The sequence below is a fragment of the Apis laboriosa genome, unplaced genomic scaffold, assembly GCF_014066325.1.
Source record: "Apis laboriosa isolate Shangri-la unplaced genomic scaffold, ASM1406632v1 scaffold71_cov137, whole genome shotgun sequence".
Classification (NCBI taxonomy): Eukaryota; Metazoa; Arthropoda; class Insecta; order Hymenoptera; family Apidae; genus Apis; species Apis laboriosa.
The window spans coordinates 2,091,490-2,108,837 of NW_025224229.1; the positions used below are offsets into that span (position 1 = coordinate 2,091,490).

The 17,348-nt window shown below is 17.4% G+C and overlaps 2 protein-coding genes across 3 annotated transcripts; one reads left to right on the forward strand and one right to left on the reverse strand.

Annotated features, from left to right (window-relative positions):
* On the forward strand, positions 1 to 4,366 carry LOC122719247 (glutamate-rich WD repeat-containing protein 1). Of its 2 annotated transcripts, none has more exons than XM_043944906.1 (4): positions 1 to 363; positions 584 to 1,116; positions 3,281 to 3,688; positions 3,838 to 4,366. In XM_043944906.1, the coding sequence occupies exons 2-4, from the start codon at positions 656 to 658 to the stop codon at positions 4,325 to 4,327; spliced, it is 1,359 nt and encodes a 452-aa protein (XP_043800841.1). In that variant the 5' UTR covers positions 1 to 363; positions 584 to 655; the 3' UTR covers positions 4,328 to 4,366. The 2 variants fall into 2 exon arrangements, with proteins under 2 accessions (XP_043800841.1, XP_043800842.1); XM_043944907.1 differs by having other exon boundaries at positions 640 to 1,116.
* A 1,024-nt stretch (positions 4,367 to 5,390) lies between these two features.
* On the reverse strand, positions 5,391 to 15,844 carry LOC122719250 (mismatch repair endonuclease PMS2). Its single transcript, XM_043944913.1, has 5 exons — positions 15,698 to 15,844; positions 14,488 to 14,647; positions 6,287 to 7,536; positions 5,890 to 6,139; positions 5,391 to 5,805 (listed from the first exon to the last, which is right to left on the reverse strand). The coding sequence occupies exons 1-5, from the start codon at positions 15,782 to 15,784 to the stop codon at positions 5,483 to 5,485; spliced, it is 2,070 nt and encodes a 689-aa protein (XP_043800848.1). The 5' UTR covers positions 15,785 to 15,844; the 3' UTR covers positions 5,391 to 5,482.
* Positions 15,845 to 17,348: the final 1,504 nt, after the last annotated feature.

Below are 17,348 nucleotides of genomic sequence, written 5' to 3' on the forward strand. Positions count from 1 at the left end.
CATTTTATTTTAAACTACTTTGTATATGTCATTAAAAGACATTAGTATGAAAACTATTTAATGTAAAATGAAATATAAATATGTGATTGTATCATGAATTTTTTAAATTTCATTTTTTGTAATTATATTTAAATTTTTTATAACTTTTCAAATGTTATTAGTTAAATGTTATTATAATTTCATTGTTATTAATGTCATTAATTTTTATTGTTCCATATTGACTCGCACAAAAAATTGCCAATAAAATGCAATGAAAGAATATTCCAAAAATTTAAGCAAAGTAGTCAGTTTTATAGTTTCATATATATGTATAGACCTTGCGTTTTTGGACGTTGTCATCACGTGCATTGGTATTACAAAGAGGTAAATTTCTAAAAATCTATTAATTTTAATCTATTAAATTTTTTACAACATCCCATTTTTTTAAATAATATATTAAATTAAAAGATTATAAATGTTAATATGAGAAAATATTTATTATATTTTTATATATTGCTATATTATTTAGTTATATAAGGTTAGGTTAATTTTTTTTTTATAAAAGTTTGATTATTCAAATATTTTTTTTACTATTCTTTTTAAGATATAATAAAGATATATATATATATATATATATATATATATATATTTTGTATAAAGAAATTTTTAAAAAAAAATGGAATGTGAATCGATGCAAGAGATTGATGAGAATATGGAAGAAAATAGCATGAATGATAGTGACAAAGAAGATTCTACAGAAAATGATGAAGTACAAGAAAAAAAAATATATCTTCCTGGAAAGCCTTTGAAAAAGGAAGAAGAACTTGTGGTGGATAAAACAGCGTATCGAATGTTACATCATGCACAATCTGGTGCTCCTTGTCTTAGTTTTGATATAATTTTAGATAATTTAGGTAATAATAGAGAAAATTATCCATTAAGCATGTATCTTGTGGCTGGAACTCAAGCTGCTAAAACACATATTAATAATCTTCTTGTTATGAAGATGGAAAATTTATATGATATAAAGGATGATTCTGATGATGAATCAGATGATGATGAATTAAATGATGATCAAAATAAACCAAAAATGTCTATTGCACCAATAAAGCATCAAGGTTGTGTTAATAGAGTTAGGTAAATATATATTTTTATTACTTTTTTATACTTTTCAACTATAACAATAATTTTTTTAGGAAATAAAATTTATTATTAAATAAAATATAAAATATTGTTAAGTGATATATGTGTTATTAGAAAAAATTAGGAAAACAATAATTAACAAAAATATAGAAAATTTAACGATTAAATGAAATGTTATAATATATAAATTGTACATATATAATATATAAAAAATAAATTGATTGAAAGAAAAAAGACATGATAAAAGATAAATTAATAAAACATAATAAATAAAATAAAATAAAGAAATAAGAAAAATATGAAAATAGAAAGAAGATAAATCACATACAGTAATCAAATAATTTATAAATTATTTATTGTATGGAAAAGTGTTTTATATAAAAGTTACATAGTGTAGAAGAAAACAATTTAGTATTATTAATTTTTTTGCAAGAGAATATATAACATATAGAACATATGAAAATCAATTTCCTTTTTTTATTTGGAATTTTGTATTTTTTAATATATTAATGTATATTGTTATTTTTTATAAAAAATTATTAGGTTATTTAATGTAAATTTCTTTCATAGAATAAGATTATAATTTATGTTAATTATTAAATTAATTTTTTACAATAAATGATTTATAGTTTTTTATGATATAAATATATAAATAATGTAAGCAATATATAATTTTATATAATATTGCATTGATATATTAAAAAATACATAATTTTAATTAAAAAATTTAATTTTTAAATGTCTCTTATATAACTAATATAAGATTTTTTGTAAAATAATAATATTACAAAAAAAATATAATATTACAAAAAAATTAATAATATTAAATTGTTTTTTTATACTTCATGTAAGTTTTGAAACATTATTCTATATAATAATAATTTATAATTTTTTTAAAACAATAATATTATAATATTACATTATACAAACAATAACTATTATAATATTTCATTATATATTATCATATTATATTTTATCATATTATAATATGACTTATCATATTTTACATATATATACACTTACTAATGTTACATATATATACAAAGTGTTAATATATTCGTGAGATATCTTTAAAAGATCAATTCTAGAGACCAAAACAATAAAAACAATAAATAACAAAATTGAAATATAAAAATGTTAATTAAATTTATTTATTAAGTTATAAATAATTTATTTGCATTAAATAAAAATAGTAAATGGCTAAATGATATAAGAAAATTAAAAAAAAAATAATAGATAAGAAAAAGTTGACATTAATTGAATTGAATAAAAAATTTAATAGACAAAGTAATAAGATAATAAACAATGGCAAAGCATTGGATTAAATCTAAATAAAAAATAAATTCTATGAAATTATTCTTAATAAGATATTATTAAATTAAATGTGAATATTGAATTATAAGTGAATTCAAAAGAATAAGACAAGAAAAAAAGAAAAATGTGATTATCTATCAAAAATTTAAATTTACATTAGTATGAAGTGAAACAAAGATAGAATAAGATTATTCTATCTCTATTGTATTGTCTTCTCATTCTGTTTCTGTTTTGCTTCATTAATAAATTGGTTATAATTTAATAAATAATAATTTTTATATATCAACTTTTGTGTTTATTTTAGCCTAAAATCAAAATATAATATAAATATAAAGATATAAAGATATCTCAAGAATATATTAACATCATTATAAAAATAATTGTAAAATTAAAAAAACACAAAAATTATATTTGAAATTGAATAGAACAAAAATAAACATTTAAATAAGGACAAAAATATTTTTGTCTAGATATCTTTCTAATATAATGAAAATGGAGAAAAATAAATAGTCAAAGATGCTCAAAGAATAGATGAAAAATTAATTATAATATATAATTATAATATAATAAAAAAGATAATTATACAAATAGAAAAAACTGAATATGTTATTATGCAATAAAATATTTAAAAAATCTTATATCATAATAAAAATTTGAAAACAAAGGAAAAACGTATATTAAAAGACTAAAGAAATATTTTTAATTTTTTTAATTTTTATTTCTTTAAGTTTATAACTTTAAATTGTTATTATTATATATATTATTCAAAAACTTTATTGTATAAATAATAAATAAACTATTAATTAAAATATATTTATATTTAAAATATATTTTATTTCAATAGATATACAAGAATTGGCAAAACAACTTTAGCAGCAAGTTGGAGCGAATTAGGTCGTGTACATATTTGGAATTTAGATAAACAATTAAATGCACTTGATAATGATGAATTACTTCGTACATATCGTAAAAAATATGAGAAAAATGATGAGAACATCAAACCATTATTTAGTTTTAAAGGACATCTTTCAGAAGGATATGGACTTGATTGGTGTTCAACAGAAATAGGCATGTTAGCTTCTGGTGATTGTAAGGGTAATATCCATATATGGAACATTAGTGATAATGATAATTCTACAACATGGCATGTGGATCAAAGACCTTATAATTCACATGAACCATATAGTGTTGAAGATATTCAATGGTCACCAAATGAAAGACATGTACTTGCTTCATGTTCTGTTGATAAAAGGTATGATTCTAATTAAATTTATAAAAGTTTTTATAAATTTCTATCGAATTTTTACTAAATTAATGTTTATTTTATTACTCACTTTATTTAATATTACATATTCTTAATATATTTTTAAATAATTTTTATATAAATTTTATATATGACAGTATTAAAATTTGGGATACAAGAGCAAGTCCACAATCTGCCTGTATGTTAACAGCATTTGGTACACATACTGCTGATGTTAATGTTATTTCATGGAATCATAAAGAAACTCAGTTTCTTATATCTGGTGGTGATGATGGTTTGATTTGTGTATGGGATTTACGTCAATTTGGTTCTAATGGTTCAACTCCATTAGCTATATTTAAACAACATATTGCACCTGTTACAACAGTAGAATGGCATCCTCAAGAAGCCACTGTATTTGCTTCTGGTGGAGCTGATGATCAAATTGCTCAATGGGATTTATCAATAGAAACTGATGAATTAGAAGAGATAGAACATAGTGAATTAAAGAAATTACCGCCACAGTTGTTATTTATACATCAAGGTCAGACTGATATAAAAGAATTGCATTGGCATCCTCAATGTTCTAATACTATAATATCAACAGCTCATTCAGGATTTAACATATTTCGTACAATTAGTGTATAAAAAATCTATTTTTTTAAGAATATAATATTTATAAAATAATTTCTATAATTATGATATTTTTTATATTGATTTCATAATATTAAGTAAGAAAATATTTTTAAAAATACATTTTTTCATGTTTTATTTTATTATTTGGTTCTTCAGAATTAAATAGAAAACTTGAAAAATAATTCTAGATTATTAAAACATTAAAAATATTAAAATAAACATGAAAATTGATATACAAAATATTGATTAAGATTTATTTATTAAGTTATAAATAATTTAATTTTCCATTAAATAAAATGTCATAAATATAAGATTTATTTTATTACTATTTCACTTCTCGTGCAAAATTAAATTATAATTTGAAAAATAATTTAATAATAAATAATTTAATTTTCTATTATTAAAATATTATTTTTCATACATAAGTTTGTCTTAATTTTATTTCAATTTGTAGAATTCTTTAAATTTTTTATTTCATTTGAACGCTGTATATTGATACTATCATTCTTGTATCATTATATCTTGTATCATTCTATCTTGTATCATTAAAAAATTCTTGGATTTTAAGTATTAATTTTAATACAATAAATAAAAAAAACATTTTTTAATTTAATTTATAATTAACTAAAATTACATCAAAAACTGTTTATAATTCATAAATTTCTAATATAATACATAAATATACAAATAAATTCCTGATTATTCTTGTTTTAATCAGTTTTCGTTTTAAATGATCACACATTTTAAAATATAAATATTTGAAAATTTGGAAATAATTGAGCAATAGAAAAATTATAATTATCAATATATTCTGATTTATTTTTCATTAAATAAATTTTTATCTTATTGATCATTTAAACGATTTTCTACTTATTAATCATAGATATATTTTTTTACTTTCGAATTAACTATTTGTTTAATTCTAATCTAAGAGCTAGTTAAATGAGGACCTCATTTGAATACTATATATGAAGAAATGAATTCATGTACATATAATAATATAAAAGCTCTTAGAATAATATATAAAATAATCATAATATAAAATATAAAGCAAAACTGAAATAATCAATTTTCTTATTCATTTTGTAAAATTTTTTATTTTTATCAAATATGTAATAATACTACAATGAAGATATTAATATAATACATAAAATACTAATACATGATTTAGTATATAAGATTTAATGATAATAAATGTCTTATTGTTGGTCTACCATGAGGACAACTCCAAGGATTTTTCATTTGTGCCATTTGAGCAATTAATTTTTGCATATCACTATTATTAAGAGCTTTACCAATCATGACTGCTCCACGACAAGCTCTTGATGCTAACATTTGTCTTACTCGACTTGGACGAAATATATTTTTTTCTTTATTTTCTACACCACCTTCTCTAATAAGAAAAATCAATTCTTCAATATCTTCTTGTCCAAATTGCCAATAACCACTAACTGGTATTCCTGTAAGTTGAACACGATGACCAGATTCAGCTAAAATATAAAATATTTGAAATTATATTTATTATATATTATATATTTTATATATGAACAGTTTATTATATTATTATCATTTACCTTCAGAATTTATTTTAAAAAAGAAACCATTATTTTCAAATGTTTTTTGATGTTCAATTAATATTGTTTCATTAACTGTAGAAATATTTAAAAATTTAGGAATAATTAATTTTTGAGTTTTTAATTGAGTTTCATTATTGAGTTTTTCAAAACGATATTTTTCATCACTAGCATGTTGATCAATAATAAAGAGATCTTCTTTTAAACGTGTTATTATAAAACCAAGATTAAATTGACCTATAATCTCCATCTATAAAATATTTTTGTTTTAATTTTAAAAATTTTTACAAAATAAATATGAATATATAATATTAATAAAAATAATAATATAATAAAAATAAATATATGAAAAATAAATTAAAATTTATATAATTTAATAAAATATAAAATGTATAACCTTGAAAAAAGAATCTTTTGTTAATTGTGTTTTCAATTCATTCTCAGCCTTTGAATTTTCATTTGCTTCCATTTTTGCTTTAAATTTGATTGTTGTATTTGAAGTCATATATTTCGATAAAATATTTTGTTTTTCTTGAAGTTTTTGTTTTATCGTTAAAATACTTATTGGCATTTCTATGCTATTTAATATTTTTATCTCACTTGATATATTATTTTGTGAATTATCATATTGAGTAATTTTATTTTCATTATCACACTGTATATTTTGTTTTATTATATATTTTGTATCTGATATTTCATTTAATTTATGCAATCTTTTTATTGATCGATCTTCATTTGTGGATGAAATTGTTCTTTTTATTCCAAAATTTAATTTAGATAAAGAATTTATAGTCAAATTTCCTTGTAATTTATCCCACTTAGATGTTAAACTATATTTTAAAGTTGCTAATATTAAATTTTGTTGTGTGCATAAAATAGTTCTTTTATTTGGAGTTACATTAATATCAGTTGAATATTTATTTAATTTCAAATTCAGAAAAATGAACGGATATTGTTTATTATTATATTTGTGATAAATTTGATTTATTAATTTACTAATTTTTATTAAATCACATGGTCGACCGTTTATATAAAAAAACTGTCTATCAGAAGTAAAACGTCCAACATCATGCTCACAACTACTAATATAGCAATCCCATTCAAAATCTACACATATATTATTTGGTAAATTGTATTCTTGTAATGTCAATTCATCAGGAGGTAATAATTCAATTTTAATAAGTCCATTTGAAGATTTTTTGCCAAATATTATATTAATATTATTTAAAATGTTACTAGAATTAACAGTATTAACTACAAGATTAGAAGTTTTGCCTGAGATAGAATTAGTACACGTTATTTTTGTTTCAGTAGAAATCAAGCAATAACTGTACAATATTTGAATAGCACGAATATATTCCTTTTTAAGATTTCTTTGAAATTCTTTTACTCTTACAGGAAGACATTTAAATATATTTTTCACATATACAGTTGTTCCTATTTCTCTTGCACATGGTTCTTTTTTTTGTAACAAACCATTATGATCAAATTGTAGTTTAAAACCATATTCATTTGTACAATGTCTTGTAATAATACTTAATTCAGCTAAGGAACAAAGTGAACTAAGAGCTTCTCCTCGAAACCCAAAAGTATTTATTTCTGTTAAATCTGAGAATTCTCGAAGTTTAGAAGTATAATGTTTTAATCCTGTAAAATAAAATAAAACATAAGTATAAAGTGTATAATATATTAATATAATATACTGACATTACTACAAAATATAATATAATATAATATAATATTCATAATTTTTAAATTATTCCAAATTTATCAAAAAAAGATAATACACAAAGTTAATTAATTCCTTAATCTTTAGTATAAATTGAGATAATTAAAATTCTCAAAAATTGTAAAATAATATTAAAAATACAAATGTTTTTTCTATTATTTTTTAATAAAATTATAATATTATTATTATTATATAAAATTATAACATTATTATTATTATATAAAATTATAACATTATTATTATTATATATAATATTATATATATTTATATATATATTATTTTACATAATATTAATAAAATTAATATTTATTCTTTTAATATTTTAAATATTTTAATAAACATTAAATTAATCTAATAATAATTTAAATTTTGTTTAATGTACCGTAATAAGAATTTTCAAATTTGTGATGTATTATAATTTCATTTAATAATAATGTTTTAGATTGCTCTGAATCGATGAAAAAAGAAAAAAATATTTTATGATTATAATATATATAAATATTTTATGATATATCATATATTTATCATATATTTATTATTTTTTCATTTTATTAATATATTTTGAAAATATTTGAAATTTTGTTGTGTAAAATAATTGATATAATTTGCTTCTTTAAAAATTATATTTAAAAATATATTATTTTATATTAAAAAGATAAGATAAAATATCTTTAATGCAAAATATAAAATTAAGTACATAATTATAAAAACCTATTTTTCTATTTTCTTTATTTTGTTTCATTCAATTATACAATTTATTATTATTACAATTTTATACAATTTCTATTCCTTTTGCCATATTATATTTATGATTGTGTATATATATATATATTTGTGAGAAAATTGGATTGTGAATTTTTAAAAATTTTAAATTAATAATAATTTTAAATTAAAAAAGTTTTTATAATACAATAAGAAAATATTCAAATTTAATAATAATAATTTTAAATTAATTTTAAAAATAAGAATGAAACTGGAATATTTTACAAAATATGATTTCAAAATAATCATAAAATATTATTGTTTTTCAACTAAGAAGGATCTTAATATTTATATAGAGTATAGTAATGTAATTATATTAACACTAAAATGAATATTAAAAATTATTAATTAAAAATAACAGTAAGGACTTATAGAAAACATTATGACCCACAAATTGAGAACCATTGATTTAAATAGCATATAAAAAAATTTCTTCTCTTTTGCTTTTTAAATTTCAAAAAATTTAAAATAAAAAATAATCATTTTCTCAAAAAAAAAAAAAAAAATGAAGTTATAAAAAAATTATCTTCTCTCTGATTTCGGTAATTTTTAAATGTAGAATACAAAATTCTTTTTATACTTGTATACATATAGTTAGCGATCAATCAATCAAATTTCGATATATTTGAAAAAAAAGATTGTTATATTACTATTTATAAAATTTCATCAATATATCTATAATAGCATATGCGTAAGAAAATATTATTTATTTTTTAGTAATGACATTTTCTTTCTTTCATTTTTTAATATGATATAATGTATGTAATTTGTCATTAACCCTTTTCTTTTTTTCAAAAGACGATAATTTTAAAAATATTCTGTTACAAAATTCTAATAAAACCCAAATCTAATATGTTTATTTATTTTTTTTATAGCTTGTACGTGAATATATATAATTTAGTCGCATTGAAGAATTGCATAGATAAGTATAATGCATAGATAAATCTATAAATATAAACAATATAAATATATATAATATATAAATAAAAATAAATATAAATAAATTCATATGTTCTATTTGATCTTGTTTTTGAATCTTGTTTTATAGTGAATTTTAGAATAATTTTAACGAAAAATAGAACTAATAGAAGATTCAATATCAAATGATTTTTGTATAGAATGCAATTTGACTAATATAAAAAAATTGAATAAAAAAAACTTTCAAGAAATATGAATATTTGGAGAAACGAAATAGATAAGATAATCAATTAAATATTTTGAAATTTGTATTCGAATGTAAGAAAGTTATTTTGAATATCTCTTAAAATAAATAGATACAGTATTAAATAAGAAATTCATAAAATCGATATGTATATTGCGCATACAATAAAATTAATATAATTTTAAAAGAACTGCAATCAAAATTGATATAAGTCAGAATTTTTTTCAATCATAATTATCTTAACATTATCTCGATTCTTTAAAATTATTTTACTTAGAACCGATATATAATAACTTGAAAAAGTTATTTCAGAAAACGTTTCAATCTCTGTTAAAAACATACGATAAAAATACTTTGTAGCTGAATAATAATAATTGCAATAAAATATAATATATAACTGCAAAAGATTGAATTGAAAGTTATAATGTTTTTAATTTTCATATAACATTTTATTTTTTAGCAATTGTAAATTGTATATTTTTAACTTCGTAAAAAATTTTTCAAAAACTAATAGATGGAGCATTTTTGATTTTAAATTCATGTTTAAAATAAAAAATATTATTAGAATCATTTAATGGATATCACAAAATAAAACAAAAAATTTTCTTCGTTGGACAATGGTCAGGATAAAAAATTATATTTTCAAAAAGCATATACTTTGGATTGATCTAAAAAAATTTGAAGAAGTTGACGAAGGTATACTCTAAATCTAAAAATTTATTTTTTTCCTAGATATTAATAAAAAACTTATAACATAAAAAACAATATAATATATTGAGTTTTGTCTATATAATAGTTGTAATTAACATTTTATTTATCGCGTCGTCGAATATAGAAGATATAATTTAATAAACAATAAAACAATAATTAACAATTAGTTAACAATCTTAATAAAATGTCCCAAATAAAATTGATTATATTGGTATATTGATAACTTCAGTCAAAAAATATTTTAATGAAAGTATTAATTTAATATAAGAATATTCATTATTATAAATAATTAATGTAATAAATATATACATATTTAATATATTAAATATGTATATATATATTTGTTACAGATTATTAAAAATATTAACTAAATTTAAAATAAATATTAAATAATATTTTTAAAATTGGTTAAGGCAGATTTTTTTTTCTTACTATGCAGCACTCAAGATTAATAATCGTATTGTTATATAAAAATAGAAAAATAATTTTAATTTAGGCTATAATATAATATAAATTTATATAATATATATAATATATTATATATATAATATATTATTAATATATATAATATATATAATAATATAAATTTATATATATTATATAAATATATATATTTTTTCTTTGTCATTTTGCAGGTAATCAGTTATGCTAAAACAATTATAATATCGCTAATATTTTATGTGGAACATCTATAGAAGTTAGTCATTATTACTATTACGTCATTATCGACGGTGATATTTGATACTATTATACTGTATAATATTGTTGTATTATAAAGACACATTATTGTTGTATTATAATTGTATTAGTTATGTTTGTATTAACAAAATTCTATATTATATCAAAAATTTTTTATTAATATTCTGATAATTAATAAAAATTCAAAGTTAAAATTTTAAATTTAGAATCTACTTCTTTTTCTTTCCATTTTTCTAAATGCTAATGTAAATATATGTTTTTTAAAAGAATAATTCGATAAAATTTGTTAATATCAAGCATATTTTTTAAGAAGATTTTTTTCTGATTTTTTAATACTTAAATGTCTTAATCTACATTATTAACTATAATTCATAATTAATATATAGTTCATATTAATTATATAAAATATGAATATCAAAAAAATCAATATAAAGAAGATTGTAATATCTATTCCTTTATTGACTATATTGTATATCTGGGTTAGTGGACATTCATAAAAAATAGTTCACTAAAATTCAAATTCAATTTTTTTTTGATACATTATATTCTAAAATAGTAATTATCAATTATCAATATGTTATCGATATCAAGAATATCTTATTGAGAATTTTTTTATTGATATATTGATAAATATTATTAAGATGATTATTTACGAATAAAAATGACTAGTTTTTACTTTTTCTTATTCGAAATTATTAAATTAAAATACATCAAATTAAGATATTGTTAAAAGCATTATTTGTAATTATTTAACATTAAAATGAATGAATTTAAATAAAATGAATTTTATTGAAGAACTATGATCACTTCAATTATTTCTATTTATATGCTATTAATATTTAACTATTTTGAATATTTTGAACATCTCAAATATTTGATTATTAACCAATAGATAATCATTAACAACATCTTATAACTTTAAATAAGAAAAATTTGTAATTCTATTTATATTGAATTATTATATCGATATCTTAAGAACATAATATATATATATATATATATATATATTATATAAAATATGAATATCAAAAAAATCAATATAACATATAACATATAAATATAATATAATATAAATTGAATTATTGATATTTATCATAATGATATCAATTATTATAAATCTATAATTCTTTTCATTATGAAGATAAAAAGTCTCAAAAACCATAAATCAAATTTTAACTGTTTTTTTAAAAATCAAAGTTTTAATAATTTTTAAATTGACTTTATTTGCAATATATTAATATTTAAATGAAAACAGCAAATACAATAAATCATATTGACCATCTATTATTTTTATATATTTATGTATTATTTTTATATTATTTTAATTAGAATTAGTTAAGCGAAGTTTTTCGTTACAATTTTTCGATTACAATATGCATGAGCTACGAGATGCATATTTCTTATTCATTATTCTCTCTCTAGATTGAAAGAATGAAATGCTAATATGAGATTGATAGTTTAATTATTTTCTACGTTTCGAAATTTTAGTCAATCTATTCTTAATACTGAATGAGTATTAAAAATAAAAAAAAAACATGATGGTAGTATACAAAAATATTTGATTAATCTTATGAACTATTGATGATACAAAAAAAAATTATAAATTAGCCATGAAATATATCAGAATTCAATAAGGATTAATGGAAGACTATGTACACAAAAGTTTTCAAAACAAACCAACAAATCAAGAATTGATATTGCAATATACTCATTCATATGAAAGATTGTTCCCATATTGATATAAAGAAAAACAAATTGTTACATCGAATAGTTCGATGTAACATGTCGAATAAGAATTAATCATCAATATGATGAATTCAAAAAAAAAATTTATAAAATTCCATGTATAAAATAAATGAAGTTAAACTCCATTATTTGGAATAATTTTATGTAATTCATTTAAGAATTGTGAATATGAAAATTGCAAGTAAATTATATTTATTATTTATCTAACAAATAAATGAAATCAATAATGTAATTCTCAATTCCTGTTTATATTGTATCTTTAATTGAATTTTTTAACATAAAAATATTAAAAATACCATTTTTATTTATGAAAATTATTTATGAACAAATAACAGAAAAATGTTTGCACCGTAACTTTTAACATCCAATGGCAAAAATTTCATTGAATAATATATATATATATATATATTATTTAATCAGAGTTCTCGAATGCAATGAATTTTATAAAATCTTTTATTATTATTATTATTATATAATTGATTCCTAATTTTAATAAGCTATTATTAAAATTATGTAAATTATGTAAATCTAGTGGATAAAATCGAGCAGTGTGTCCATCTTTATGCCAAAAAATTAAGTTGCAATATTAATTGATTGTTAAATTGATCTATGTGATAATCGTGTTGCCATTTTTGCAGATATTGATTTCATTATTTCTAATAAATTCTAATATATTTTTCTTTTATCCATAATTTTATGCTATTTTATCAAGCATAAGACACACATGCACGCACGCACACAATAAATATTGTAGAAATAATGGATGGACAATATGATTTATTGCATATTTCTTAGGACATTGTAAATAAAATCAAATGAAAAATTATTAAAACTTTAATATTATTTTCTAAAAGAATGATTATAGATATATAATCTATAAATACATTAAAAAAAATTTGATCTTAAATTTTAAAATCAAAATCAATTTTGCATAATCTTTTTTTTTACAAATGTTTAATAACAATATAAGACTAATAGATCTAATACTAATAGATTTAAAGATTTTTATATTTATTTTCTTAATACTATTCATAATATACATTTTCAAATCTCTATAAATTTGATCTTAAATCAAAATTGATTTTTTATACTTTTTCCTTCTATTTTTATGATAATATAATTCTGCTTGTATTTTACAATATCTGCATTTTGAGTAAATTGAAAAAAGTTTGGATGATAAAAATTTTTAAACTTCTTTGATTTAATGATTGCTTAGAATAAGAAAATAAACAAATAAAATATTCCCAAAATAATAAAAAATTAATAATTTAATTATGAAATATTTTTTAAATATTTTTTTAATATCAATATTTTTAATTAATTATTTAATTAATTATTTTTATACAGAATAATAAGTTATATTAATTAATGTATTGAAAAATTAAAAAATTCATTTAAAAAAATTAAAGTGATATATTCTTTTTTTATTAAAAAAAAAAGATATTTGAATATAATAATTTTGCTAAAAAAAATTAATCAATTTTATTCATTAACTTTTCTGATAATTCTTTAAATTGATTTAAAAATCATTGTTATGCAATACATTCCATATATTTTATATCATCATCTATAATTTATCTTTTCTTAAATTCTTTTTCTTTCCTTTTTGGATGTTTTTCAATTATTTTTCAAATTAATTAAATTTAATATATATTTATAATTTTAAATTAAGATTATTTTATTATTATAAATTTTCAATATTTTTAATGAAAAATATATAAATTATAATAACAGAGTATATATATATAATAAGATATGTAATTTATATGATATATATTTATAAATATACCTAATCCTTCAAAATCTTGTTCTAAGATACCACTTCCATTATCACTGACGGTAATACATGTCTTCCCATAATCTGTCAATTTAATATCAATTAATGTAGCATTACTATCTAAACTATTTTCCACAAGTTCTTTTAAAGCAGTTGCAAGATCAAACACCACCTAAAAAAATTTATATATAAATATGTACATATTATACGTATAGAATATATCTTTTTATATAAAATATAAAAAAAATTCAAATGTAAAAATAATAATAAAAAAAGAGTTCTTTTATACATACAGATCTTATTTTTGAAATATAAATTCTTTGATAATGTTTATATATGCATAAACAAAATATATAATTAGTTTTTTTGCAAGATTTAAAAACCATAGAAAGAAAAAAATTAATATATACTATTAGTAAATACTATTATGTATTATATTATACATGAAATAATATTGAATTTAATAATAATTAATAAATTTATTGTGAACAAGTTTAAAAATGATTTGTAATAATCACAAGCAATTTTTTGAAAAAATACATAAACTTTATAATTTATATTACAAATTAATTATAATTCCAAAATAAAATCATATTAGATTTTATATATATTTCATTTAAAGAATTAATTGAAAAAAAATATTTAAACTCTTTATTTATTTTCTTATTATATATTATATATTATCTATTATTCTTATTATATATTAAATGAATTAATAATTTATCAAAATATATAAAATAAATAAATTAAAAAATATATATATATATTTATATATAAATAAAAATATGCAAATAAAAATAATAATCATTATATCTTATAATTTTTTTCTATCAAAAATTGTTATTATTATATAATGATGAAATATTTATAAACTCATGGATCTTCTAATAAAATCTTCATTTAAAAAATTTTTTTCAAATTAGTATAATTCCAAAGTTATTTATAATATTGATTTTTACTATATCTTATTATATTAATTAATAATATAATTTAAAATTAATTTTTAAAAAGATTATGAAATTAAAAAATTTCATTTATATTTATATGTTATCTATAAAATATTTATTACTATATATGAAAAATTATTTTTTTTTATATTAATCTATTATTTTTTAATTTATAAATTTTTTAATATTCTAATACATATAAATATTTTCTTTAAGAAAAAAATATTAATATTTAAAAATTAAATATATATTAATATATTTATAGGTTATCTTACCTGGCCAGAACAAATTTGATGAATTGTTTGTTTACTTATTACATTAATTTTTTTTGATTTTTCTGATGTTGAAATTGGTTCTGTCATTATTTAATAAATAATTATTTTAAAACAGAAAAATCAATTAATCAATCGCTTATATATATTATAGAGCATATATATTCGTTATAAGAATTATAGTAAAAACTAAATACATAATTTTTGAAATTATTGAAATATTTTGATATAAAAGCTTTTTTTTAATGCAAAAATATATTATATAGAATTAGTATTCAAACTATTTTATGATCATGATAATTTTTTGAAATTTGATCACGATACAAATTACAAGTATATTAATTATTATGGCGCGATATTTGATATTTAATTCAATAATATTTTAAAAGTCAAATACTTTTAAATAAAAAAATAAAATTGAAAATTGAAATTATCTTAAGTTTTTAATTCATTCTATTGATCTAATAATAAAATAAAAATAGAAAAAAATATAAAATAAATTAATAAAATAAATTAATGTATAATATAATAATAAATATAATAATATAATAAAAAATTATAATAAAATATCGTAGTTCATTTTATGAATTTTTAATTCAAAAATTCCATTATATATCATTAATAATTTTGCGCATCAATTTATAAACATCAAACATCAAAAAATTAAACAATTTTTCTATTAAAGAATCTATATTAATGTTTTCTTACAATAATAGGCATTGCAAAATATGTATATGTTTATATTCTATCAATTCATAAAAATTAAATCTGAAAATTTATTTCTGATAGAAATTATTTTCGAAATATTTTGAATTGCAATACTTTGTGACGAAGTCATATAATATTATTACTACATTGTATTATAATACTAAGTAATCATAAATGTTTTATATATATATTTTTTTCATATTATTCTAATAAATTTTTGAACGATCTATGTTTATATAATATTTTTTTCTTATTTAGACTTATAAAATATATTAACAATATTTGGCTTAAAATTTGGGAATAACCAGAATATAAAAATGTATAAAATTGCAAAACAAATAGAACATAATTAAATTTTCAAAACTCTATAAATATTATGAAATACAATTTTGATATTATTATATAAAATATATTTTAATTAAAGCAAAAATTGTTTATGGAATGAGAAAATAAAATAATATGATTTAATAATAAAATAAAATAATACATTTTTAAAATATAATCAAATTTAATTTATATATATATAATGCTTATAATATTTTCAATAATTATTATAAACAACAAAATTTAATAAATTTACAAACTGTCACAATTATTATACTTTTTTTCCAGATATTCCTTTTTTTTCTTAGATGTAATTAAATATATTATAACTATTTACTTAAAAAAAATTTCAGAAGGCCAACAAAAATTAAACAACAAAGATGGAGATGCATTTGTTTATTATTAACTTTATGCAATATCGTTTCAATTTTTCAATTACATTATTATATATAATAAAAATAAAAATAAAATAAAATAATATTCGCAATAATTGCAATAATCGCAATAATTAATAATTGTAATAATAATGGTAATAATGATAGTAATAAGGTAGTGGTTGTAATAATAGTAATAGCAGTAGTAGCAGTAGTAGTAGTAGCAGTAGTAGTAGTAGTAGTAGTAG

What these genes read in the sequence shown, in the direction of transcription:
- LOC122719247 (XM_043944906.1), top strand. Translation starts at nt 656, where the DNA reads ATGGAATGTGAATCGATGCAAGAGATTGATGAGAATATGGAAGAAAAT. An exon ending in GGTTGTGTTAATAGAGTTAG is followed by an intron (nt 1,117 to 3,280) that starts GTAAATATATAT and finishes TTATTTCAATAG; the next exon opens with ATATACAAGAATTGGCAAAA. An exon ending in TCATGTTCTGTTGATAAAAG is followed by an intron (nt 3,689 to 3,837) that starts GTATGATTCTAA and finishes TATATATGACAG; the next exon opens with TATTAAAATTTGGGATACAA.
- LOC122719250 (XM_043944913.1), bottom strand. Translation starts at nt 15,784, where the DNA reads ATGACAGAACCAATTTCAACATCAGAAAAATCAAAAAAAATTAATGTA. An exon ending in ACAAGATTTTGAAGGATTAG is followed by an intron (nt 7,537 to 14,487) that starts GTATATTTATAA and finishes TTTATTTTACAG; the next exon opens with GATTAAAACATTATACTTCT. An exon ending in TTTTAAAATAAATTCTGAAG is followed by an intron (nt 5,806 to 5,889) that starts GTAAATGATAAT and finishes TTTATATTTTAG; the next exon opens with CTGAATCTGGTCATCGTGTT.